The 26,015-nt window shown below is 53.3% G+C and overlaps 1 protein-coding gene across 8 annotated transcripts in view; it reads right to left on the bottom strand.

Moving 5' to 3' along the window:
• Positions 1–26,015, bottom strand: part of DNM2 (dynamin 2) — a 109,669-nt gene that overhangs the window by 54,937 nt on the left and 28,717 nt on the right. For all 8 annotated transcript variants that reach the window (XM_010373746.2, XM_010373739.2, XM_010373741.2 and 5 more), the window contains exon 2: positions 11,039–11,112. In XM_010373746.2, the coding sequence (XP_010372048.1) occupies positions 11,039–11,112 (74 nt within the window). The remainder of the gene's footprint in view (positions 1–11,038; positions 11,113–26,015) is intronic.

The raw sequence follows: 26,015 nt of genomic DNA, 5'->3' as shown, positions 1-26,015 counted from the left end.
AACCCTGAGTAAGACCTGGGGGTAACTGAAAGCCACAGCGAGACTGAGATGAATGGGAACAAGATAAGTAACTGACAAGCAGTGTGGGCCTCACCAGGAAACCAGAGAAATCCAGTCCCGAATCACAGATTCAGGACAAAGCAAATATAAAGCATGTTCATCACGGAAGGTGGCTGCCAAGCACACAGGTGTCCACTGTACAAAGCCTTGACGTTTCCAGATGTTCAAATTTTCAGAATAAAATGTTGGGGAGGGGAAATCCCCAAAGCTCAGAGATCACAGCTACTGTAGTGATGCTAAAAATAAGGAGGAAACGGCTGGGCACAGTGGCTCACGCCTATTCTCCAGCACTGTGGGAGGCCGAGGAGGGTGGATCACTTGAGTCCAGGAGTTCAAGACCGGCCTGGGTGACACAGTGAGACCCCGTCTCTACAAAAATGTAAAAAATTAGCCAGGCATGTTGGTGTGCACCTGTATTTCCAGCTATGTGGGAGGCTGATATGGTCTGGCTCTGTGTCACCACCCAAATCTCATCTTGTAGCTCCCATAATTCTCTGGTGTTGTGGGAGGGACCCAGCAAGAGATTACTGAATCATGGGGGCGGGGCTTTCCTGTGCTATTCTAGTGAGAGCACATAAGTCTCACGAGATCTGATGGTTTTAAAAATGGGAGTTTCCCTGCAGAAGCTCTCACTCTCTGTCTGCTGCCATCCATATAAGACGTGACTTGCTCCTCCTTGCCTTCCACCATGATCGTGAGGCTTCCCCAGTCCAGCTGTGTGGAACTGTAACTCCACTAAACCTCTTTATTTTGTAAATTGCCCAGTCTCAAATATGTCTTTATCAGCAGCGTGAAAATGGACTAATATGAGGCTGAGGTGGGAGGATCGTTTGAGCCCAGGAGCTGGAGGTTGCAGTGAGCTATGATTTATGACCGCACCACTGCATTCCAGCCTGGGCGACAGAGCAAGACACTGTCTCAAAGAGAAAAAGAAAAAAAGAAAGGGGTAATAAGTCACACTGCCAAAGAGGTCAGAGACCTGACCCACCGCAGAGATGCAAAGATGTGCACTGCCCTGTCGTTTTTAACAGTAAAAAAACGAAAATGGTGTCAACGTCCACCAGGAGGAGACCTGGCAACATGAACAACACAGCCATGCCATAAACTGCCTCAAGCAAAGGCAAAAAGGGAGATGAACGCCCAGCCAGGTCTAGAATCTTCAAGGCAGAAAGAAGAGTGTGAGGAGATTCACCGTTCCATCATGGCTACCAAAGAAACTACGGTGCCCTGACCAGGCCCTGCGTGTGGTCCCATAGCACCTCACAAGTCCCCTGACAGGTAGGCATCTCTAAGATCCCCATTTCAAAGATGAGGAAACAGGCCCGGAGAGGTTAAAGGCCTTGGGCCAAGGTCTGTGATGGAGCTGGGACTTGGAACTCAGAAATTCTGACTCCAGGTAGGGGCTCCCAAGCCAGACAGCCTTTGTGAGGCCACCAGAAGTATCTTCACCTCTCTGAACGTCTCTGCAGGGTCAGGCGGAGACTCAGTGGGCTTCGATGACTGAGGACCGTGTCCAACACAGACACTGGCCACCCAGATCAGGGGCAATGAGGACGTCTGCTGGAAGATTCAGGATCCCCACCCCCACCCCCAGCCCTGCTATCAGCTGACCCAGTTCCCAAGGACAGTTACACTCCAGCCTTCTGCAGGGACAAGGGGAAACACTCGGCCGCTCTTCCTGTAGCAGACACTAAAAATGGAACAGCTCCCAACCCCCCACAGCAAATCTCAGTTCTCTTCTGGCTCCAGGACCCCAGCTTAGCCCCGAAAGAGACCATCTCCTTTCAAAGAGTGCAGGGGCACATGGCATGGAAGATGGGCTGGTGGCAAGGACACAGGCCCTCTCCCCAGCAGGCCTCTGCACCGCCAAGTGCGGTGTCTACAAAGCCCAGCCCCACCTCTTCCTACTCCTGGGCCTGCCTGGCTACCACCTCTCCCGGGAAGACCTCCCTGAGTGGGACATCTTGGTCTCTTCCTCATCAGAGCCAGCTCACTTTGGATTGTATTGATGGGACCAGGACCTGCGGCTGCAGCACCCCAGAGCCCAGCATGTGGGGGCAGCACGCTGTGTGCAGTAATGAGCTCAGTCTGTAGTCAGAGGGCCTGCCCAGGTCTCAGTCTACTGATCTATAAAATGTACATCATAACAGGCTGTACGAGGACTCAGAATCAACACCTGCACAGGAAGAGCAGAGCCAGCACAGGTACGGTCTGAGCAGCTGGTGGGCAGAAGGCCCCAAGGAATGATGCGGCAAAGAGAGCACCAGGGGCAGTGGGCGCCATCCTTCCCCCAGCACATACAGGCAGGAGCCCAGAGAGGGCAAGCTACTCTCTCAAGTCACACAGGATCTCCACCTCTTGCAGGTCTCTCTCCCCACAGCACCTGCTCCACCCAGCTCCCTCCTCCCCTGCCTTCGTTCCCCCATAACACTTACTACCATCTGACACAGGGCAAGAAGTCTAATATAGAGAGCTTTGCCTTGAATGTCCATGCCACCAGGGAAGGGACACCATCTGCCTTGGTCATTGCTGTGTCCCCAAGGGCACAGTCATGTATGTTAGGTGGGAAAATGGATGTTCTGCCTGCCCAGCTGCCACAGGCTTCAGGGGGCATTGACAACCTCTCCCTCCCCCCAGCAAGCTAAATCTAGGTGTCTGACCTGCAAAAGGTTCCCCTGGAACCTCAGGCCATCCCCCAGTGCAGGGACCAGGAAACAAGCCCGGGAAGGACCACCTGCCTGACCCAAGTCTGTGTAGTCAGCGGCAGCCATGAGATGGGGCTGGAACCAGGTGACCAAACCCACACGCTGGGCTTTGGAGCACGGCACCTTCCCCGGTTGTCACATGCAGGCTGGGAACCAACAGGGGATCAGAGAAGGCAGGGGCTGTTCTTTGTGATCTCTCCTCCTAGATCCTTCTGCTGTCGGCCAACCCCTCCATGTGGGCGAGGATATGGACAGCCGGTGCCAGAAAACCGGGGTTTCTTCCCTAGTGGGTCAGTGAGCAACAGAACCACACTAGAGAAAAAGGCCCAGGCACCGACCAGGTCCACCCCAGCTGCCTGCCTGTCTTCACAGGGCTCCTTGGCACGGTGGAAGTAAATGCTGAACGCTAGGTCAACAGAGGTTTTTTGTCTGTTTGTTTGTTTTGAGACTGAGTCTTACTCTGTCACCGAAGCTGGAGTGCAGTGGTGCAATCTCGGCTCACTGCAACCTCTGCCTCCCAGGTTCAAGTTATTCTCGTACCTCGGCCTCTCAAGTAACTGGGATTATAGGCACATGCCACCACTCCCGACTAATTTGTATATTTTTAGTAAAGACAAGGTTTCACCATGTTGGCCAGGCTGGTCCCGAACTCCAGACCTCAGATGATCCGCCTACCCCGGCCTCCCAAAGTGCTGGGATTACAGGCGTGAGCCATCATGCCCAGCCCAATAGAAGTTTAAAAGCTTCCACCAGGCCAAGCGCAGTGGCCCATGCCTGTAACTCCAGCACTTTGGGAGGCTAAAGTAGGAGAATCATTGGAGGCCAGCCTGGGCAACACAGCAAGATCCTACATCTACAAAAAAATTTAGAAATTAGCTGGGCGTGGTGGTGCAAACCTGTAGTTCCAGCTACATGGGTGGCTGAGGTGGGAGGATTGCTTGAGCCCAGGAGGTTGAAGCTGCAGTGAGCTGTGATCACACCACTGCACTCCAGCCTGGATGACAAAGACAGACCGGAGATCCTGTCTCAAAACAACGACAAAAAGAGAAATAGAGCGGAGGGCCTAGCCCGGGGCTCTGGTGCGCTGCATGCGCTCAAGTGCTAGAGATGAGATGTTTTGTTTTGTTTTTTTTTTTAACAATCCACTGGCCCAAAGAATCAGTCAGAGGCCTTAACACTGAGTTCCCTGTCAACTCGTCCACGGCAACCAAGGCCCAGCCACCAAGTCACTGAACCACCCCTGGCTCTGCCTGTCCCGGTCGCTGCCATCAAGCTGCACCCCACAGCCACCCTCCTCAGACAGGGCATTTCCATACCAAAGCTTGTTCCTCCAGTTCCTCAGCAAACTGCAAAGCATTTTGACAGCTCCACACACACCCCCACTGTCACCCGGCACCCTGAGCCAGGAGGGCTCCCTGGGAGGAGGTTCAGCCCGGACCCCCTCTGAGAGGTTCACAGCTGGCATGGGATCAGGCCCTGGGGACTCCGAGGGACCCAGCCTGGTGCACAGCGGGAATAAATGATTAAACGGGGCAGTCGTCCTGCAATCACATTGCCAAGGCCAGGGAGTCAGCCATCCTCGCCCACCGCAGGGCCTCCTAACTATGGGCCCACTGGTTGTACTTAGGGGTTTTTCCAGAGAGAGGTTCTGCCTCCCTCCAAGCCTGTGTCCCCTACTGAAGCTGGAGCTGAGACAGCAAGGACTTCGTGTGAACCACAGGTCCCCCTAGCATCTTGTATACAGCAGCTGCTTAACTAAAATCCGTGAAAAAAGGATCTGCGCTCTAACCTAGAAGGACATCACTCCCAGGAACCCCCAACTGGGGCCCCACTGTGCTAAAGAGTCAATCCCCTGCACCTCAGGCCCTTTGAGAAGGTGTCAAGGGAGCCACAAGTGTAAGCTGCCACGTTCTCAGGGTCAGGGGGCCTGGGACATGAAGAAGCAGCCCCTTGCCAGAGGCCACAGTCACCTCTGGCCTGGTGACCCTGGAGGTCTTTGGAGCCTCCTGTTTCAAAGGCGCTTGTGGAGCCCCAGAGTGACCGATGGCCCTTGGTCAGAGGATGGCCCTCCCTGTCTTCAAAGCACAGCGGTCACGTGCCCGCTGGCACTGCTTAAGAATTTTGAAACGCCCAGGTCTGGCTGGGAAGACCTGCCTTCAACCCGACAGACAAGACAGCAGGGTTTGGGGAGGTCAGGAGAGGGAGCGAGGGAGGAGACTTTTCGGGGTGCCTCGTGGCTTCACAGCCCAGCGACACCCAGCTCCGGGTTCCTCCCCTTCTCTCGGCACCTCAGTTTCCCCAAAATGCAATGACACAGAACCCAGTGCTGGGGCTCCCATACAACTGCGATCAAATCCCAGCGGGAGCACACAGGCGGCTCAGAGGTTAGTCTCAGGGAACCTGCAGGGACTGGGCTAGGGTCCCAGTGCTTTGCACACTGGGGCTCTGCCCTGATCTTCTCACCGTTCCCCCAGCAAAGAACACAATGACCAGGCTGGCCCTGAAGGCAAGGAGAGGAGATTTGCCTTTCCCAAACCTGGCGTTGGCAGGCATGACCGGGAGGAACAACTTGGGAATCAGCCACCATCAGGAGACCCTAGCTACCACGGCAGCAGGCAGGATCCAGTCATGCAGGACTTCCAGAGCCTTCAGCAGATCAAGAAGTGGGCCCACCACACAGCACTTCCCATTCCCATTTAACCCTCGAGCTCTCTCTAATCCGAGACAATACGCAAACATCTCTCGGTCCAGGACACATTGTCACTGGGAAGGTGACAGCCTGAGCAGGCATCCCAGCCAGCCCACAGCCTGACACACACCAGCTTGATTTACTCTCCAGATACAAGGCTGCAGATGGAATGGCAGAGTGATGGGTCGGACTCACCACGGAAGGAGCTTGGAAGAGTAACCCCCATCACTTCCCACCCACTAGGCAAAAAGGGACACAGCACCAGCCCTTCGAGCTCGCTCACTCACTCAGCCCGTGCCTGCGGAGCACCTGCTCGGCGCCAGGTCCTGTGCTGGGCAGAGTCGATCGGCATGCCTGCCCTTGTGTGCTGGCACAGAGAGAGACCATTAAGAAAAAACAAGAACAGGATAACTCGTGCTGCTGGGGAAGGAAGGCGGCAAGTGACCAGGTGGGGGTGAGCAGCAGAGACACTGGCACGTAGGGGACAGGGCGTTCCTGGCGGGCAGCACAGTGAGCACAGAGGCCCAGCAGTGGGAACCAGCAAGCTGGGTCTGAGAATCCGGAGGGAGATGGATGGGGTCAGTGGCTGGGGACCAGGAGGAGGTGAGGTCCCAGAGACTGGCAAGGGCCACAAGGCCTTGAGAAGGAGGCTCGATTTGCTTCTGAGGCCAGTGGGAAGCCCTGGAGCCAGGTTCTGACGTCTCTTCCCTGGTTCCTGTGAGCACACTAAAGGCCAGTTCAAGGCCAAGGGCGGTGGGAGGTGTGGCTCACAGGGCCTCACTGTGCACATTCCACACAGGAACAGTCCCAGGCACCTAGAGTTTACAGGGCTGCTTCCCAATGAGGGCAGGGTTCACCCATGGGCCACCAAACTTCCTGGTGGCTATGGTCTTAGTAATGTTTAAACTTCTATGGCTAGAAGTTATGGTTCACTGGGGACGGTTGGAATGAGGGCAAGCTGGGCCACACCGGGCATCGCGGGAACCAGAGGGGAACACGGGCCGCGCCACGGGGGCCCTGTCTTTGGACATGAGGCCTCACAAAGAGACAGCCATACCACAGCCAATGGGGTGCCATGGCCATGACGGCAGTGCCACCATCACCCCCATTTTATAGATGAAGCCACCAAGGCACAGAAAGGGAAGTCACTTTACCAAGTCCCGGGCCAGTAAAGGGTGGCAGCCTGGCTCTGAGTTTGGTCACAGAGAGCCAGCTTCCAATCCCTGGGAGCCACATGGTCTGGTGTATACCCCACAAGGCCCCGCCAGCCCAGCAATCACCAATGCCCGCAATGTATTTATTTTCCTCTCCTGTTAGTAGGGCGTTCTACCTCCCACCCACCTCCCCCAGCCGGGGTGCCTATGCTGCTTAATGCCTCGCCTGAAAGGTAGTCTGGACTGCCTGGCATCTGCCAGCACCACCAGGGCCAGGCCCCCATCGCCTCTTGCCTGGCGCCATGCCAGCCTCCCTGCCACTCCCTATCCCCCACTCCCTGTTTGCATTCTGGTCCCTGACTGTCCCTCCTGAACATGGCGGCCAGTGGTCTCCCCACATCATGCATGCCACCCCAGCTCCCACTGCCCAAATCTTCAACATGCCTGCCAGTCCCAGTCCCTCCTGCCTTCTGGCCCCTCCCCAGCCTCACTGCCTCCCCTCACCGCTTTGCTAATGCTGTTTCCCTACCTAGAATGTTCTCTCTGGGTCCCCAATCCCAAGGTGAATCCAACAGACACTCCCAGGCTGGGGCTTGGGGGCTGGGACCATGCCAGGTGCTCACACTGCCTCCCTGGAGATCAGCTACGGCCCAGCACTGAGTGGGCACCTACTTGGAGCAATAAGAGACTGGAGCCTGGCCGGGTGCAGGGGCTCACCCTTGTCATCCCAGCATTTTGGGAGGCTGAGATGGGAGGATCGCTTGAGCCCAGGAGTTCAAGACCAGCCTGGTCAATATAGCAAGACTTCATCTCAATTTAAAAATCTGCCAGGCGCAGTAGCTCATGCCTGCAATCTCAGCCCTTTGGGAGGTCAAGGTGGGCAGATCACTTGAGGCCAGGAGTTCAAGACCAGCCTGGCCAATGTGGTAAAACCCCGTCTCTACTAAAAATACAAAAATTAGCCAGGCTGGGTGGCATGCGCCTATAGTCCCAGCTATTTGGGAGGCTAAGGAAGAAGAATTGCTTGAACCTGGGAGGTAGAGGCTGCAGTGAGCCAAGATCATGCCACTGCACCCCAGCGTGGGCCACAGAGCAGAACCTTGTCTCAAAAAACAAACAAACAAACAGAAAAAAAACGGAGAGACTGAAAATGCCATGATCAGGCGGGGCTGAGGGGTGCAAGCTGGGAGGAAGGAAAGAGCCCCGCCCATGTGGGACACCCCTGGAACTCTCTTTTGAATCAGCCCAACAGGATGCAACTATGTATCCACCTCTACCACAGCTGCCACACCCATCCCCCATCTGCCCCCACCCCTTCCAGGACCTACTCCTGCCTCCTACAGGGCGGGCCTCAGCACTGGCCCCTGTGGTCCCTTTTCCACCAACAGCCACAGGGATCTGGTCAAGTCACACCTTGGCCTAAGGCCACATTCCCCCAAGAGTTGGCTTAAGGGTGGGTTTTAAAGACAATGTTCCCATGTGCCCTAAGGCAAGTGGTCAGGAAGCTTCGGCTCCCTCCTCTGTAAGGTGGGGACAGACATCAGGAACCCATCATCGTTCATCTGGGTCAGGCACTGGGCAGGTGTGCGCTCTGTGCTCCCTCCTGGCCAAGGCTCTCTGCCTGCTTCTCTCCCCTCCGCCCTGACATGTATTAAATAACGTGTTCTTCAAGGTTAACAAGGTGGTGTTATTGTCGTCACTGTCCAGACAGGAAACACAGTGGCGGTCCCTCCCTAGGAGCCGGGTTGGGAACCTGGGCAGTCTCCGCTCCAAGCCTAAACCAAGCAGGGCAGGCTCTCCCAGTGGTGTGGCCAGGAACTAGCAGCATCACCAGGGACTCATTAAAAATGCAGTTTGCAGCCGGGCCTGGTGGCTCACGCCTATAATCCCAGCACTTTGGGAGGCCGAGGCAGGCAGATCACTTGAGCTGAGGAGTTCCAGACCAGCCTGGCCAACATGGTGAAACTCCGTCTCTACTAAAAACACAAAAAATTAGCTGGGTGTGGTAGCTTGTGCCTGTAGTCCCAGCTGCTCAGGAGGCTGAGGCACAAGAATCGCTTGAACCTGGAAGGCGGAGGTTGCAGTGAGCCAAGATCACCCGCCACTGTACTCCAGCTTGGATGACAGAGTGAGACTCCGTCTCAAAAAAATATATATAACATAACATAACATAACATAAAAATGCAGTTTGCACATCTGACCCCCATCCTGCTCAATGGGAAACAGAAAACTACCAAGACTGACCTCCACGGTGACTTTCAAGACTCTGGGGTTGCCCATTCCTGGCACAGCTGATTGGACGCCTGAACCCAGAGGTGGCAGCCCATTGGCCCATCAGTGGTGTACAAAATGGCAGAGCTCATAAAGAGGAGGTGGCGGGCCAATCGGCTGCTGTCTCTCACTGGAGCTACGCCTTCTCGCCAAGTTGGGCGGGGCCAGAGGATGAAAGTGAGGAGACTTGGGAGGCCAAGCTGAGAGCCAGCATTGAGGTCAGATGTGCCTGGATGCAGGTCCCAGATCTGGGGCCCGCTGGAAAGGCAGGCAACCTGGTTAAACCTCAGTTTCCCCTTCTGTAGAATGGGTGTGTGTGTGTCAGCTGCCTTCCCAGTGTGAGAGTGTTTAAAAGGGCCGCAAGGAGACATTAACACAAACTTGAGTGTTGAACGCCCAACACTCTGGCCCAAGATCCTTCTCAAGGAGGCCGGAGGGGGATTCCAGCTGGGATATACACCCACCTCATGTCAGCCTCAGGTAGGAAGAATAGAAATACACTGAGACCAGGGAGGGAAAGAACAGGAAAAAATCCACACATAGGTCATACTATATTCAACAGGCTGGGTCTCCCTAAAAGTCAGTCTGATTAAAAAGCAATGGTGGCCGGGCGCGGTGGTCTCCCTAAAGTCAGTCTGATTAAAAAGCAATGGTGGCCGGGCGCGGTGGCTCACGCCTATAATCCCAACACTTTGGGAGGCCCAGGCGGGCGGATCACGAGGTCAAGAGATCGAGACCAGCATGACCAACATGGTGAAACCCCATCTTTACTAAAAATACAAAAATTAGCCGGACATGGTGGCATGCACCTGTAGTCCCAGCTACTCAGGAGGCTGAGGCAGGAGAATCGCTTGAACACAGGAGGCAGAGGTTGCAGTGAGCCGAGATCACGCCACTGCATTCCAGCCTGGTGACAGAGCGAGACTTCGTCTCAAAATAAATGAATAAATAAATACATGAAATAAAAAATAAAAAGCAGTGGTGGAGGGCTGGCACGATGGTTCATGCCTATAATCCCAGCACTGTGGGAGGCTCAGGCAGGACGACTGCTTGAGGCCAGGAGTTCAAGACCTGCCTGGGTAACATACTGAGACGCTCATCTCTACAAAAAAAAAAAAATCAGCTGGGTATAGTGGTGTGTGCACCTGTAGTCCTAGCTACCCAAGAGGCTGAGGCGGGAGGATTGCTTGGGCCCAGGAGTCGAGGCTGCAGTGAGCTATGACTACACCACTGCACAGCCTGGGGAACAGAGTGAGACGCTGTCTCTTTAAAACAAAACAAAACAAAAAGAGTGTTTATGGGGAGGCTGCTTTAGTGAAAAGAGAAGAAGAGATAACAAAAGAGTATAGGATGGGATTGAGCAGAGCAGCTATAACACCAGCCAGATATCTGGGGGACAACTGGTGACATGCTGAGTAGGGACTGGGACGTGGATGACATGCAGGAATGACTCCTTCTCTGGGGCATGATTCTGGGACTGTGTAGACAGGTGTCTTCATTGCACGGGGAGGTGCACTGGGGCGTGAAGGACGGATGTGTCACCATGTCTGCTACTGACTTTGAAAGGGTTCAGCAAAATCGGTTTATCTATGACATACGGAAAGCACACATGGGGCCGGTGCGGTGGCTCACGCCTGTAATGCCAGCACTTTGGGAGGCCGAGGTGGGAGGATCACTTGAGGTCAGGAGTTCAAGACCAGCCTGGCCAACAGGGTGAAACTGTCTCTACTAAAAATACAAAAAAATTAGCCAGTCGTCGTGGCAGACACCTGTAATCCCAGCTACTTGGGAGGCTGAGGCGGGAGAATCGCTGGAACCCAGGAGGCGGAGGTTGCAGTGAGCCAAGATCGCATCACTGTACTCCAGCCTGGGCGACAGAGTAAGACTCTGTCTTTAAAAAAAAAAAAAAAAAAAAAAAAAAGAAAGAAAGAAAGCACACATGGCACCTGGCATGGCATTCTGGTCACAGCTGAGGGCTTGCAGTGTGGGTGTGTAAGTGTTCACTGAGCTGTTTTTCAACTTCCTCACACATGTGGAACATGTGAATTCAATGTCCAACGACAGGCCAGGACCCAAGTTCCACCCTCCGCCCCTAGTTCCTCCTGGCCACCACTCATCCACATCTACTTCCTGCTGAACTTCAGGCCACCCCACCTTACCTGTTTTTGAGAAGATGAGCTGCAGAATGAGAGGCCGCCGGGTGACGATGCCTGAACCACGGGGAAGGAAGTCCCTGTGAGGGGGGAAAGGGACAGAAATTACTCACGTGTCCGGATTGAGGGGCAGGAAGTATGACCACATGTGGTGGAGCAACTCTGTCTTGCAATTTGGGTGACCTCAGCAAAGGCACCAACCTCAGCTGGGCCCTGGGGAATGCTCTGGTCTTGGAGGGTCCTGAGGCCTGAAGAGCTCAGGAGGGTCTGCATGGAAGGTCATGGTGACCAAAACCCTTTCCCTCTGGCAGGCTGTGCCCCACCCCTAGCACTCCCAGGGGGCCCATTCCCTGGTATGTATTTGTTACATTTCCCCCATACCCAGGAGATCAACACATTTCCTATGTGTTTTAAATCAACACGACGCCACATGCATATGGGTAAAATACAAGTAAAGTTATTGAAGACAAAATAGGATGTGTTTCATGTCCAGAAAAGTCACATCTACAGAAGCAGAAGATGGATCAGTGGATACCTGGATGTGGGAACAGCAGGTGACTGCCAGTGGAGGGGAAGGAGCTTTCTGGAGTGATGAAAATGTTCTACATGTGGACTATGGTGATGTTTACTAAAATTAACTGTAAAAGCCTGGACAAGATAGTAAGACCCCATCTCTATAAAAACTAAACTAAACTAAAATAAAATTAGCTGGGTGTGGTGGCCCATACCCGTGGTCCCAGCTACTAGAGAGGCTGAGAGAGGAGGATGGCATGAACCTGGGAGACTGAGGTTGTACTGAGCCACGACTGCACTACTGCACTCCAGCCTGGGCAATAGAGCAAGACTCTGTGTGAAGAAAAGAAAAAAAAAAAACAAGGGCTGTAAAATGACTAAAGACCATTAATTCTGAAATGGATCGATTTCGTGGAATGTAAATCACCACTCGATAGAGCTGTTTAAGAAAAATACATATCCTGGCCAGGTGCAGTGGCTCACGCCTGTAATCCCAGCACTTTGGGGAGGCCGAGGCGGGTGGATCACTTGAGGTCAGGAGTTTGAGACCAGCCTGGCCAACATGGCAAAAACCTGTCTCTACTAAAAATACAAAAATTATCCAAGTGTGGTGGCACGCCCCTGTAATCCCAGCTACTCAGGAGGCTGAGGCAGGAGAATCGCTTGAACCCGGGAGGCGGAGGTTGCAGTCAGCTGAGATCATGCCACTGTACTCCAGCCTGGGCGACAGAGCAAGACTCCATCAAGGAAAGAAGGGAAGGGAGGGAAGAGAGGGGAGTGGGGGAGGGAGGGAGGGAGGAAGGAAGGAAGGAGGGAAGAAGGAAGGAAGGAAGGAGGGAAGAAGGAAGGAAGGAAGGAAGGAAGGAAGGAAGGAAGGAAGGAAGGAAGGAGGGAGGGAGGGAGGGAGGGAGGGAGGGAGGGAGGGAGGGAGGGAGGGAAAGAATGAATCAATTCCATGTCTTTCACAATGGAAAAGACTCAGGCACAACCACCCCATAAGACACAGGGAGTAGCCTGCACCAACTGACAGTGAATACACCAGGATTCCAGCAGCAAGGAGGAAGACAGGAAGTCATCCTGTATACTCAGAAAGGAAAACGAAAGCTTCCCAGTGAGCACTGAAGTAGAAACAGTAGGCTCGGGGTACATTAAAGACTCAAAAGGAAATTCTGTTGTTTCATACAAAATGGTGAAAGGTTCCAGGCACAGTAGGCACAGGGAATTTTTCTTTTTTCTTTTTTTTTGAGACAGAGCTTCGTTCTTGTTGCCCAGGCTGGAGTGCAGTGGCTCAATCTCAGCTCACTGCAACCTCTGCCTCTCGGGTTCAAGCGATTCTCCTGCTTCAGTCTCCCGAGTAGCTGGGATTACAGGCATGTGCTACCATGCCTGGCTAATTTTTTGTATTTTTAGTAGAGACGGGGTTTCACTGTGTTGGCCAGGCTGGTCTCGAACTCGCCCTCAGGTGATCTGCCCACCTTGGCCTGCCAAAGTGCTGCGTTTACAGGCGTGAGCCACCGCGCCTGGGTGACACAGGGAATTTCAAACAGGTTCTGCACCTTGATGAATGTCTGGATTGTTGAAAATTTTTACAGGACACAGGGCAATTGGTACGGTACAGCTGTGTCCTGTATGGAACGAGACAGACAGCATCCTGGGTCCCTGAGCGAGTGCCACTAGCACTACAACCATTCCCGGCGGCAGGTGGCCCTCCCCATGCTGGGAACTCCTGATGGGGGTGCTGGAGGGTTCCAGGAGACCTGTTTCTCAGCTGGAGCTGGGCACTGGAAATTCCTGGGGATGTACTACCCAGTGGGTGGAGTTGGGGGGAGACGTGCTCTTGCCACACACCCTGGACGATGGGTTCCAGCCCGTCAGTCAGGAGGCTGTCCCACCACTTCTGCAGCGCTTCCTCTGGCTGGGTGCAGACACAGCAGTGACTACACAAGTCAGCCCACGCCCTCAGGGGGCTTGCAGCCTGGACTGCATGAAAAAAGGGATCTTCATGGGCAACAGGGCTATGAAGGCTCCCACAGGGGTGCTGCTAGCAGAGCAGGGCTGAAGTTTTAGAAGCAGCCTCCAGTGGTCAGCGCTGGGGGGATGGGGGTGGCGGTGCTGGGGATTACGATGAGGAGGCTGGTCATCACTGTCAGAGCAAGGCCACCAGCTGGGATTTAGGGATGGATTACAATAAATGTAAGCTTTAGCCAGATTATTAACAAATGTAAGCTTTTAAAACCCTTCTCTGGCTGATGCAGGGGAGAGGGCAGGAGCAGGAGGCAGGTGGGGGTGACTGCTGTGGTTCAGGTGAGTGACATCAGGGGTGAGACCAGGGAGATGGCAGACAGGGGCATGGAGAGCAGTGGACAGGCCCTAGGCAGATTCCAGGGTGGTTTGGGAGGTAGATGGTCACAACCTGAGGGCAGGCTGGATGGAGAAGAGCCAGGAGGGTGGGAGGAGGCAAGACAGAGGGGAGCACCCTGCAGACACATGCAAGGCCCTGGGGGATGGGCTCTGGCATCTGCATCCTGTCTCTGCAGCCACAGGCAGCACCGTCAGCTCTGCAGGCCTGGGATGCTAGCCGCACTTCTGAGGATGACAAAGAGCCCAAGGGCCCTGCCAGCCAAGCACTAGGCCTGTCATACCACGTGCCCCAGTTCACACTGATGCCTGAGCTGTACTCCCCTTCCATCAGCCTCCCATTTGGCTGATGACGAGCCTGAGGCACAAAGAGGATACAAGACTTGAGCAACGTCACAGCTCATGGCTTGCATGAGGAATGAACCTTTCTCACTGGCTCCTGAGCACTTGGGCGGTGCTGGTGACACTGGTGCCAACATTCTGACCGGGTGGGTGCGAGGAAGACACACTGCAGGGTTAAGAGGAGCTGGGGGCTGGGATAATTGGAGAGGGTTCTCTGGGCAGGGGACTGAGGGAGCAAGCTGTATCAATCAGGAGGCGGAGTGAGCAGAGCGAGGGAAACAGCGAGGGGGCTCCCCCATACAGGTGACCCCAAAGTCACCTCTTAGCATGGCCCCTTATCTCCCCTTCACAGTAGTCACAGTGGACACCAGGCTGTCCCAGGGGATTAACCCTATGAATACTACATGTAGCCTTGGCCCTGGTCCTCCCAGAGCTCCAGGCCACCTAGTTCACAGGTAAGAACCTGAGAGGCAGGGACACTTGGCATCTTGCACATCAGAGATGCAGCATCTCAGGTCGGGCATGATGGCTCACGCCTGTAATCCCAGCACTTTGGGAGGCCGAGGTGGGTGGATCACCTGAGGTCAGGAGTTTGAGACTAGCCTGGCCAACATGGTGAAACCCTGCCTCTACTTAAGATACAAAAATTAACTGGGCGTGGTGGCGCACGCCTGTAGTCCCAGCTACTCGGGAAGCTAAGACACAAGAATGGCTTGAACCCGGCAGGCGGAGGTTGCAGTGAGCCGAGATCGCACCACTGCACTCCAGCCTGGGTGATAGAGTGAGACTCCATCTCAAAACAGAAACTAAAACAATACAAAAAACAAAACAAAACAAAATTAAAAAAAAAAACCCTAGCTAGATGTGGTGGTGGGCGCCTGTAATCGCAACCACTTGGGAGGCTGAGGCAGGAGAACGGCTTGAACCCAGAAGGCAGAGGCTGCAGTGAGCCGAGATCACACCACTGCACTCCAGCCTGGGGGACAGAGCAACTCCGTCTCAAAAAAAAAAAAAAAAGACAAATGCAGCATCTCAGAAACCATGCGGTGCTGGCTAGACACTGAATCACCAGCAGCGGCAGTGATAGCACGTGCCCCTCACAACGGTGCCACTGCTCCATCCTTTCAATGACTATTTTTGAAGTGTGCAAATGGAAGATGTCAATGATAAAACAACACAGGAGTAGCATGTGATGGAATCACAGACATCCTGTCTGCTTAGTGTGTCTGACGTTCATTCCTTTTCATGGTCGAATCTGTCCATTGCACTGACATTGCACTGATGGACTACAGTTTGCTCGTCCATTCACCATTGGATGGACATCTGGGGTCTTCCTAGCTTGAATTTATTACACATAAAGCTGTTCTGAACATTCTCATATGCGCCTTTTGTAGGCACATGTCCTTGTTTCTCTTGCTGAGTCATAGGGTGGACTTGAACTTGAACCGGCAAAGCTAGTCTCTGGAGATAGAAATCAGGGCAGTGGTTCCCTTTCGGGAAATGGACTAGAAGGGGCATGAGGGACTGTCTGACACCATGAAGAAGACTTGCATCTTGATCTAGCCAGTAGGTACCAAAGTACTATCACTTATTAGAAAATCAAGGCCGGGCGCGGTGGCTCAAGCCTGTAATCCCAGCACTTTGGGAGGCCGAGACGGGCGGATCACGAGGTCAGGAGATCAAGACCATCCTGGCTAACATGGTGAAACCCCGTCTCTACTAAAAATACAAAAAACTAGCCGGGCGACCTGGCGGGCGCCTGTAGTCCCAGCTACCCGGGAGGCTGAGGCAGGAGAATGGCGTGAACCCGGGAGGCGGAGCTTGCAGTGAGCTGAGATCTGGCCACTGCACTCCAGCCTGGGCGACAGAGCAAGACTCCGTCTCAAAAAAAAAAAAAAAAAAATGAAAATCAAAACTTGGAGCACTGGCTCACACCTGTAATCCCAGCACTTTGGGAGGCCAAGGTGGGTGGATCACTTGAGGTCAGGAGTTCGAGACCAGCCTGGGCAATATAACAAGCCCCTGTCTCTACAAAAAGTAAAAAGTAATTCACTGTAGATGGTGGTATTCCCCTGTAGTGTCAGCTACTCGGGAGGCTGAGGCAGGAGGATCACTTGAGCCCAGGAGACTGAGGCTGGAGTGAGCCACGATTTTGCCATTGCACTCCAGCATGGGCAACAGAGGGAGACTCTGTCTCAAAAAAAAAAAAAAGAAAGAAAAGAAAAAAAGAAGAAGAAGAAGAAAAGGTATATGTTTAAGATGTATGCGATTGGCCGGGTGTAGCGGGTCACGTCTGTAATCCCAGCATTTTGGGAGGCTGAAGCGGGTGGATTATTGAGGTCAGGAGATCAAGACCATCCTGGCCAACATGGTGAAACCCTGTCTCTGCTAAAATACAAAAAATTAGCCAGGCGAGGTGGCGGGTGCCTGTAGTCCCAGCTACTCAGGAGGCTGAGGCAGGAAAATCACTTGAACCTGGGAGGCAGAGGTTGCAGCAAGACAAGATTGCGCCCCTGCCCTCCAGCCTGGCAACAGAGCAAGACTTTGTCTCTCAAAAAAATATATATATGGCTGGGCGCGGTGGCTCAAGCCTGTAATCCCAGCACTTTGGGAGGCCGAGACGGGCGGATCACGAGGTCAGGAGATCGAGACCATCCTGGCTAACACGGTGAAACCCCGTCTCTACTAAAAATACAAAAACTAGCCGGGCGAGGTGGCAGGCGCCTGTAGTCCCAGCTACTCGGGAGGCTGAGGCAGGAGAATGGCGTAAACCCGGGAGGCGGACCTTGCAGTGAGCTGAGATCTGGCCACTGCACTCCAGTCCGGGCGACAGAGCGAGACTCCGCCTCAAAAAAAAAAAAAAAAAAAATATATATATATATATATATATATATATATATATATATTTATGCGATTAACTATATCTAACTGAAATCTCAGGAAAAGGTCACAAGTCGAGGAGAACATGTTTGTGAAGATTCAGATACAAAAGTACAGGGTAGACAAATTTGCCCACGGAATTGTTATAATCCTGTTAGTTTCTCAATAAGATGAAAAATTCAGATCTCAAAGAATTTTAAAGCCCAGCAACGGGGGACTAGTTAAATATAAATTACATTCAACCTAAATTACATTCAACCTATATTTTCAAAAAGAAAACATATATTTTCAATCAGCTTATATATAAGAGATATGGCTGGGCATAATGGCTCACACCTGTAATCCCAACACTTTCAGAGGCCGAGGTCGGTGGATCATTGAGGTCAGGAGTTCGAGACCTACTTGGCTAACATGGTGAAACCCTGTCTCTACTAAAAATACAAAAATCAGCCGGGCATGGTGCTGGGCACCTTTAATGCCAGCTATTCGGGAGGCTGAGACAGCAGAATCACTTGAACCCGGGAGGCAGAGGTTGGAGTGAGCCAAGATCGCGCCACTGCACCAACCTGGGCAACAAAGAGCTAAAGTCTGTCTCAAAAAAAAAAAAAATAAATAAAATAAAATAAAATAAGTATATTTATATATAAATTATGGCCTATCCATGCCACAATGCAGCAAGAGACACATAAAAAGAAAGAGCCTGTCCTTTCTAAACATGTAACTCCCTTCTGAGTCTACTAAGTGAGAAAAGAAGAAAAGGTTGGTACTGATCAGTTTTACTGAAGAAAGAAAAAGAAAGGAAGAAGAGAAGGAAAGGGGAAGGGGAAGGGGAAGGGGGAGGAGGGAAGGGAAAGGGAAAGAGGAAGGGGATGGGGGAGGGGGGAAGGAAAAGGGGAAGGGGAAGGGAAAAGGTACAGAAGAAAGTCTGTACTTTGTGAAAGACAACCAAAGGAAAACAAAACAGGACCCGGGGCGGCTGGGGCCTGGTGGGGAAGGAGCCACGGCATGTTCTCTGACATCTTTGAATTCCGCATCATACACACGCATTACTGAGTTCAAAACATTAGAGTAGCTAATAGCTATTCAACACTGACTCTATGCCAAGCAAGGCATTGAGAACTTTTCATGGATTATTAACCTTTTTGTTTTCTTTTGTTTTGTTTTTAAATAGAGACAGGGTCTCATTCTGTTGCCCTGGCTGGAGGGCAGTGGTAAGGTCACGGCTCACTACAGCCTCCAACTCTAGGGCTCAAGCGATCCTTCCGTCTCAGCCTCCCAAGTAGCTGGGATCATAGGCACCCACCACCACCTTAAGTGTTTTGTTTGTTTGTTTGTTTGCTTGCTTTTAAGAGACAGAGTCTCACTGTGTCACCCAGGCTGGAGTGCAATGGAGTCCAAAGTGCTGGGATTACAGACGTGAGCCACCACACTGGCCCACCTTCATTTTTTCGTAGAGGCAAGGTCTCACTATGTTGTCCAGGCTGGTTTTGAACTCCCTACAATGACCCCACTTCACCTGCCTATTAACCCATTTAATCATGACAAGATCCATTAAAATGGGTCTGCTGGCTCCATTTTACAGATACAAATGAGGCCCAGAGGGTGGGGGCCTGCCCAGGGTCACACAGCATCTGGGGGTGGCATGAAAATGGACTGAAGCCACAGGGCCTGAGCTCTCTAACCACCAGGACACCTGGCCTTCCGAGCAAACACGTCTCAGGTGGACCCTCCAGTAACTTGCAGCTAGGGCCCGGCTTTGAATCTCTGGTGTTTGCCTGTGCTGTCCTGTGACTCTGCTTTGGTTGTGTCTGAGGCGCCAGGCACCGTGAGGACAATGGTGATGCTCCAGACGCCACCAGCGCCCAGCACAGACAAGGGACAATCACAGCTTCAGAACGCAGGACGGGAGTGACGCCCAAGAGAACACAGAGAGCTGTAGGCACATGCAGGAGAAGGCGACTTTCTGAGCCTGGGGTATTGGTAGTGTGGGATATGATGAGGTTTCTCTTCAAATAGCCTGATCAGTGTTTTCATTCATAGTACCTCCCACCACTCTGTTTTGCCTTTTTCCTTTCTGCCTTTGTTAGATGCACAGGCACGCCACAGTACCAGGCGTTATCAGTACCAGCTCACATGCCTTTCCTTATTTAAAAAGAAGACTAACTTTCTAGCTCACTACAGACACCTCTTCCCCTTCCCTCTCTCTTTCATGTGCCCGCCTTATCTAAAAACATTCAAACGTTTAGCCAACCAAAATTAGTTGAGATGGGGAAAGGGTAGCGGGGCAGGACTTGCATCAGGAATAAAGGCTCTCGTGCCCCTTTGTTCAGGTGTACTCTCATGGCGACTGGCCAAGGAGAAGCACCCCTCTGTGCAGAAATAAAATTGCTTTGCTAAAAATCCTTTGCTCGAGTGTTCAATTTCCTTAAAATTTTGAGAGTTCTTCTTAACAGTTCTAAGTCGGGCACAGGAGGGCACAGCCTGGGCGACGGAGATGCAGCTCTCAGGGGAGAGTTTGAGGACGGGGCAGGGCAGGCACAGAGGGTCTCGCATGCCAGGCTGAGGGCGCCAGGAGCCCTGGGACTCATCTGATTTTGCTTCTAGAAGTTCCCAGACTGCTGCGTCAAAGGGCAGCAACGTTCATCCTCGGCCTGGAGTGCCTCCAAAACGAGCCCCCCAGAAATCTCCTAGGAGCTTGGTAAGGAGGGGCCTGGCCCTACGGGTTTTCTGGGACACAGCAGCAGGAGTACTTGGAACCTTCCAGAAACCGCCTCCCAAGCAGCTCTGCCCGAAACACTGACCGGCCACTTAGCGGGAAGTGACTTTCCAGCCCCCGTCATCTACTTCCTCCTCCCTGATCCCATCCGCATTCTGAGTAGTGAAAGCTGCCTACTCCTCTCCTCTCCCTTTGCTGCTGCTACAGTGCCCTCTATGCACCCAGGCTGCCCTGCGTTCCAGTCCCTGTGTGACCCTGGGTGGGCTTCCTGGCCTCTCTGGTCTAGGTTTCCCGGTCACTGAGACAGGGTGACCTTGCCAAGCTCAATGATCCCACTCGAATGACATTTCCTCAGGGACTTCTCTCATCCCCATCCATAACTCTGTCCCCTTCTCCCTCCATGCCTCCTTTTTCTCTGTAGAACTAACATACATGCTAAATGTCACTTAGCTGCATTTTGTTCTGGCTCACGCACAGACCCCACACCCCCATCTCAGCTCCCCAAGGCGGGATCCTCCAACATTGTGTCCCCAAAGCATACAGTAGGGCTGGCACACAGGAGATACACAATTAAGTATTCTATTAACTTTTTTTTTTTTTTTTTTTGAGATGGAGTCTTGCTCTGTCACCCAGGCTGGAGTGCAGTGGTGCAATCTCAGCTTACTCCTGCCTCAGCCCCCCAAGCAGCTGGGATTACAGGCGCCCACCACCACACCTGGCTAATTTCTTTGTATTTTTAGTAGAGATGGGGTTTTGCCATTTTGGCCAGGCTGGTCTCGAACTCCTGGCCTCACGTGATCCGCCTGTCTCAGCCTCCCAAAGTGCTGGGATTACAGGCATGAGCCACTGCACCCAGCCTTATTTATTTTAGAGGTAGGGTCTCATGCTGTGCGCAGGCTGGATCAGCAGCACAATCACAGCTTACTGCAGCCTCAAACTCCAGGGTACAAGCAAACCTCAATCTTGGCCTCCTGAGTAGCTATGACTACAGGCATGTGCCACCACGCTTGGCTGATTTGTTTTTTAGAGATGGGGTCTTCCTACGTTGCCCAGTCTGGAGTGCAGTGGCACAATCACACCTCACTGCAGCCTTGAACTCCTGGACCCTAGTGATCCTCCCACCTCAGCCTCCCAAGTACCTCGGAGTGCAGGCACACACCACCATGCTGGCTAATTTTTTTTATTTTTTGCAGAGACAGGGTCTTGCCATATTGCCCAGGCTGGTCTCAAACTTCTGGCCTCACACAATCTTCCCACATTGGCCTCCCAAAGCACCGGGATTACAGGTGTGAGCCACTGCACCTAGCCTAGTACTACTGTATCATTTCAGTACCTGGCTTCCTATCCATGGGCCCAGGCCAGGCCCCAGGGTCCTGGCCCATCCTCCCACCTTCCCCAGTGACCTCTCTAAAACGAAGATCCTGCCTCCAAGCCTCCCTCTTGCAGAAGCCAAGTGACTGGTCCTAGCCCATTCTGTCCAGTCCTAGTCCCAGTGCTGACCAGGTTCCCCAGCCCCGCCCCCTGCACCTGCCTCCTCTGAGTTCTCTCTGGCACTGCTGGCCTTCAAGCCTTTGAAAGGGCTATTCTCTCTGCCAGGAAACCCTCCTATAGGCCCTGCCTACCTGGTCATGGGCAGGTGTGATGGCTTGCTGCCCTCCCTCCCAAATACACACCTGTTCCCACTCCCAGCAAAATGGCCTCTGATGGAGGTCTAGTCCTGTGACACGCTAAGACTTCTGCACCTGGCTGGTCACTGCTAGATCCCCAGCACCTAGACCAGCGTCTGCCAGACAGTGGGTGCTCATTAAGTGTCTGTTGAATGGGCAGGAAGAATCCAGACTTTGGAGCCAGGCAGCCTGGGTTCAAAGTCTAGCTCTGTCCCTCCTGGGCTGTGTGGCCCTGGACAGGTCTCCACCCCTCTCTGGGCACTGACTTGGCCATTCATGAAATGGGAGGATACTTCCTGTCTGCCAAAGAGGGCCTAGCCACCTGCTTGGCCTGGCTCAAGTCACTTCACCCCACCAGAGCAGGTTTCTGAGCTCGAAAGTGGGCCACCTCTCCCTGGAAGGGGATAAGGGCTCCAGGAAGGTGGTAGGGGAAGGGTGCAGCTGGGAGGTAGCACCCAGCAGCGATGGGAGACGTGCCAGGCTGAGTCCAGCAGATCAGAAGCCCAGGCTGTTTATTTACCATCTTTTGAACAAACCACAAGGCCCCACCAGGCGCCTTTTGACTTCCAGCCCCCCATGAGGGTGGGGACGGCTACGTGCAGGAACGATGCAGGCTCAAACCCAGAGCCTTCCCATGGGAGGGAGAGTCAACAGACAAGCCCAAGAGGGTGAGTCAGCAGTGTGGCCCAGAGCCAGCGCCCCAGGGCCAGCCACCCCTCACCTGTGCAGCCTGCTACTGGCAGGGCCTGGCCAGGACCCTGGGCTGGGATCCCTTCCTTGTCACCATATGCTCGGCATAGTCTCTTTGAGCCTGAATGTGGCTGGGAGGGCTCACGTAACACCATGGTCAGCCCTCAGCATGGCGCTAGCCACAGGAAGAGCCTTCGGCAGGAGCCCACACTCCAGGGCCCGTTCCCACCCTGGCTTCTTCTCTCAGGACTCTGGTAAGAACCATACAAGGAACGCTGGCCGCCCGATAGGCTGCCTCTAACCCCATCTCAGGCAACATAGCAGCAAATCCTCTAACAACCCCAGAGGGGTTGGAAGTCACAAGGATACCAGACGGGTAGACTGAGGCTCAGTCTCAGGACTTGTCCAGGACGCTCAGCAAGGGAGGAGCAGAGCCAGGACGCGAACATGGGTGGGCCACCAATGAGGAAGACCCGCAGTCACTTGCACCCACCTTGGGGGCTTCTCTGTGGCTCTGTTGGAGAAGTGGGGCTCCATGCCCAGCCTCCTCTGCCCACCTCGGTCCCTGCCTCATCCTTCCAACAATAGCCACTGGTCAACCAGCAAGGACGCCAAGCCTTACAGTGCCCAGCCCACACGGTGTCCTCAGGTAGGCGCCACTGCATCCCTGAGGTCACCCCAAAGGGCAGGAAGGGGAGACACCCCTCACGAGACTGCAAACCTGGGGCTCCCCCTGGCCTTCACCCACCCACGTTGTCCAGCCGGGAGTCCTGCTGGCTCCACCTCCACATCAGGCCTGATTCTGCTCAATTCCCTCCATGTCCAAGGCCGTCAGCGTGTCCCACTGTCACCTGCCCATACCAGTGCAGTCGCGCCCTTGGTCCCCACAATCTGCCTCCCACAAAGCAGCCACAAGGTGCCTGTGCACACCATGTCACTGTAAACTCCTTTGTTAAGAGCCCTCCCGGGCTCACGCTTCACTTGGAATAAAAGCCAAACTTTTCCCTACAGCTCCCCAGGCCCTGCCCGACCTGTCCTGTCACCTTCCTGTCCTCACCTCCCCACTACTCTCTGTCTTGCTGGCTTTGCTCCAGCCACATACGCCTCCTCCATGTTCCACAAACACACCAGGCACTGTCCTGCCCCAGGGCCTTTGCCCCAGCTGTTCCCTAAGCCTGGAACCTTCTTCCTGCAGCATTCACAGAGCAGGTGGGCAGCTCCCAGCAAACTCCACCCTCCCTCCCCCTGCCATAGGAAGCTGTTCCCCTTCTTCCACACATCAACTCGCTCAACGCTCAGTGCCACTCACAACTGGCATCTTCTGGATTCCTGACGTGTTCACCCAGCTGCAGTCTGTCCTTGCCCCCACCTCAACATCCTATTAGAGTGGTAGCCTCACGCGGGCAGGGTCCCGTATCGGCCCCTTCTCTGCTCTCTCCCCAGTACCCAACACACACTCAGGCAGGAAGCAGATGACCAATGCTTGTAGAACAAGGGGCCAAATCTGCCATTTTACAGATGAGGAGACTTCTTGGCTTCCACAGTCCACTCCTGGCCTCACTCCTCTTCAACATTCCCAGCCCAGCGGCCCCTCCCTGCTCAGGAATCCTGTAGCTCCCAGCTCGAGGCTTGCCCTTGGCACTCAAGCCATGGCATCACCTGCTCCCTGGTCTCATCCAAGGGACACGCCAGGCTGGGAGCAAAAGCAGGAGGTGACCTGTGGCAATTCGTGATCGTGGCTCTGGGGACTCTCCAGGCCCAGGCTGGAATCCAGTATTTCCTTTCTGGACAAGACAGGCAGATCAGGTAACCTCTTTGTGCCTCAGTTTTCCAATCTGTTATATGGGAATGATGCCACCTGCCTCAGAGAGGAGGTGGAAGGGTTTGTGAAGCTCTTACCATTATACCCAAAAGAGAACATTCACCCCATCCAGTCAAAGTAAAACTCAGTCTGAGCACAGTGGTTCACACCTATAATCCCAGCACCTTGGCAGGCAATCTCTTGAGCCCAAGAGTTTGAAACCAGCCTGGGCAACATGATGAGACCCTGTCTCTACTATTTAAAAAAAAAAAAAAAATTGGTTGGTTGTGGTGGCTGTGTAATCCCAGCACTTTGGGAGGCCAAGGCAGGCAGATCACCCAAGGTCAGGAATTTGAAACCAGCTTGGCCAACATGGCGAAACCCTGTCTCTACTAAAAATACAAAATTAGTCGAGTGTGGTAGCACCTGTAATCTCAGCTACTCTGGAGGCTGAGGCCGGAGAATCATTGGAACCCGGGAGGCAGAGGTTGCGGTGAGCCAAGATCGCACCATTGCACTCCAGCCTGGGCAATAAGAGCGAAACTCCGTCTCAAAAAAAAAAAAAAAAAAAAGGAAAACTCGATACAACATAAGGGCATGACCCTCCTCCTCTGCTCACAACCTTTGACGGTTCCCAAGTGCTCCCCATGGCCCTGTTACCTCCATGCCCTCCTCCCCACCACCCCCTCACTCCCTCCCTCCAGCCACATTGGTGGTCAAGAAACAGCAAAAAGGCCGGGCGCGGTGGCTCACACCTGTAATCCCAGCACTTTGGGAGGCCAAGGCGGGTGGATCACAAGGTCAGGAGATCGAGACCATCCTGGCTAACACAGTGAAACCCTGTCTCTACTAAAAATACAAAAATTAGCCAGGCGTGTTGATGTGCACCTGTAGTCCTAGTTACTCGGGAGGCTGAGGCAGGAGAATGGCGTGAACCCGGGAGGTGGAGCTTGCAGTGAGCCGAGATCGCGCCACTGCACTCCAGCTTGGGCGACAGAGACAGACTCCGTCTCAGAAAAAAAATAAATAAATAAAATAAAATAAAATAAAATAAAATAAAAGAAAGAGCAAGGAGGCCAGACATTCCTGTCGCCGGGCCTTTGCACATGCTGGCCTCCTGCTTGGAAAGACCATCTCATCTCCTCCAAGTATCTCCACAATCCTGGCTACCTCAGGTCACCAAGGACTCAACTCAGATACCACCTCATCAGAGAGGTCTGTCCCCTGCTGATGCCCACCTCCCCTTCATGTTGCCCTGTTTTCCTTCTAAACACAGCACTGCCCACTAGCTGGTATTTTTCTGGTTTATTTGCACCTTTTTTTCCAGAGACAGGATCTCACTCTGTCATCCAGGCCAATTGGAGTGCAGTGATGCAATCATAGCTCACTGCAGCCTCAAACTCCTGAGCTGAAGCGATCCTCCTACCTCGGCCTCCAGAGTAGCTGGGACTACAGGCACTTGCCACCATGCCCAGCTAATTGTTTTTATTTGTGTTTTTCTGTAGTGATGTGCTGCCTAGGCGATCCTCCCACCTCGGCCCCCCAAAGCCCTGGGATTTCAGGCGTGCCCAGCCTAATTGTTTATTTATCTAACAGTCCCAACTAGAATATCAACACCTCGAGGGCAGGGGGCTTAAGCACCCTTTCCCCAGCACCCAAAAACATATAGTGCAGTGGTTTGGCAAGGACAGCCGACTCCCTGAGGGCAGTCGTTTGTGGAATGAAAACCGATAATGACCCAAATGTCCACTGGCAGGGAACTGGCTAAATCAATCTTGGGAGCTAGTCCAGGGAGCAATGCAGGTTGCAGTGCTGAAGGTCGAGTGCGATGCACGGACCGGATTATACATGGAGGATGATGTCCTCCACTTTGGGTTTTTTTTCTGCACATCCCCATTTCCTGTGTATGGACAGCAGGCTTGGGGTCATGTGAGGTATGCAAATGGAAAACTTGCTGTTTTATAGTCTCCAGCGTGATCTGAATGTCAGGCTTTTATAACTTTTTTATAACTGTGA

The sequence above is a fragment of the Rhinopithecus roxellana genome, chromosome 8 (genome assembly GCF_007565055.1).
Source record: "Rhinopithecus roxellana isolate Shanxi Qingling chromosome 8, ASM756505v1, whole genome shotgun sequence".
Lineage (NCBI taxonomy): Eukaryota > Metazoa > Chordata > Mammalia > Primates > Cercopithecidae > Rhinopithecus > Rhinopithecus roxellana.
This window is presented reverse-complemented; position numbering and strand designations above follow the sequence as displayed.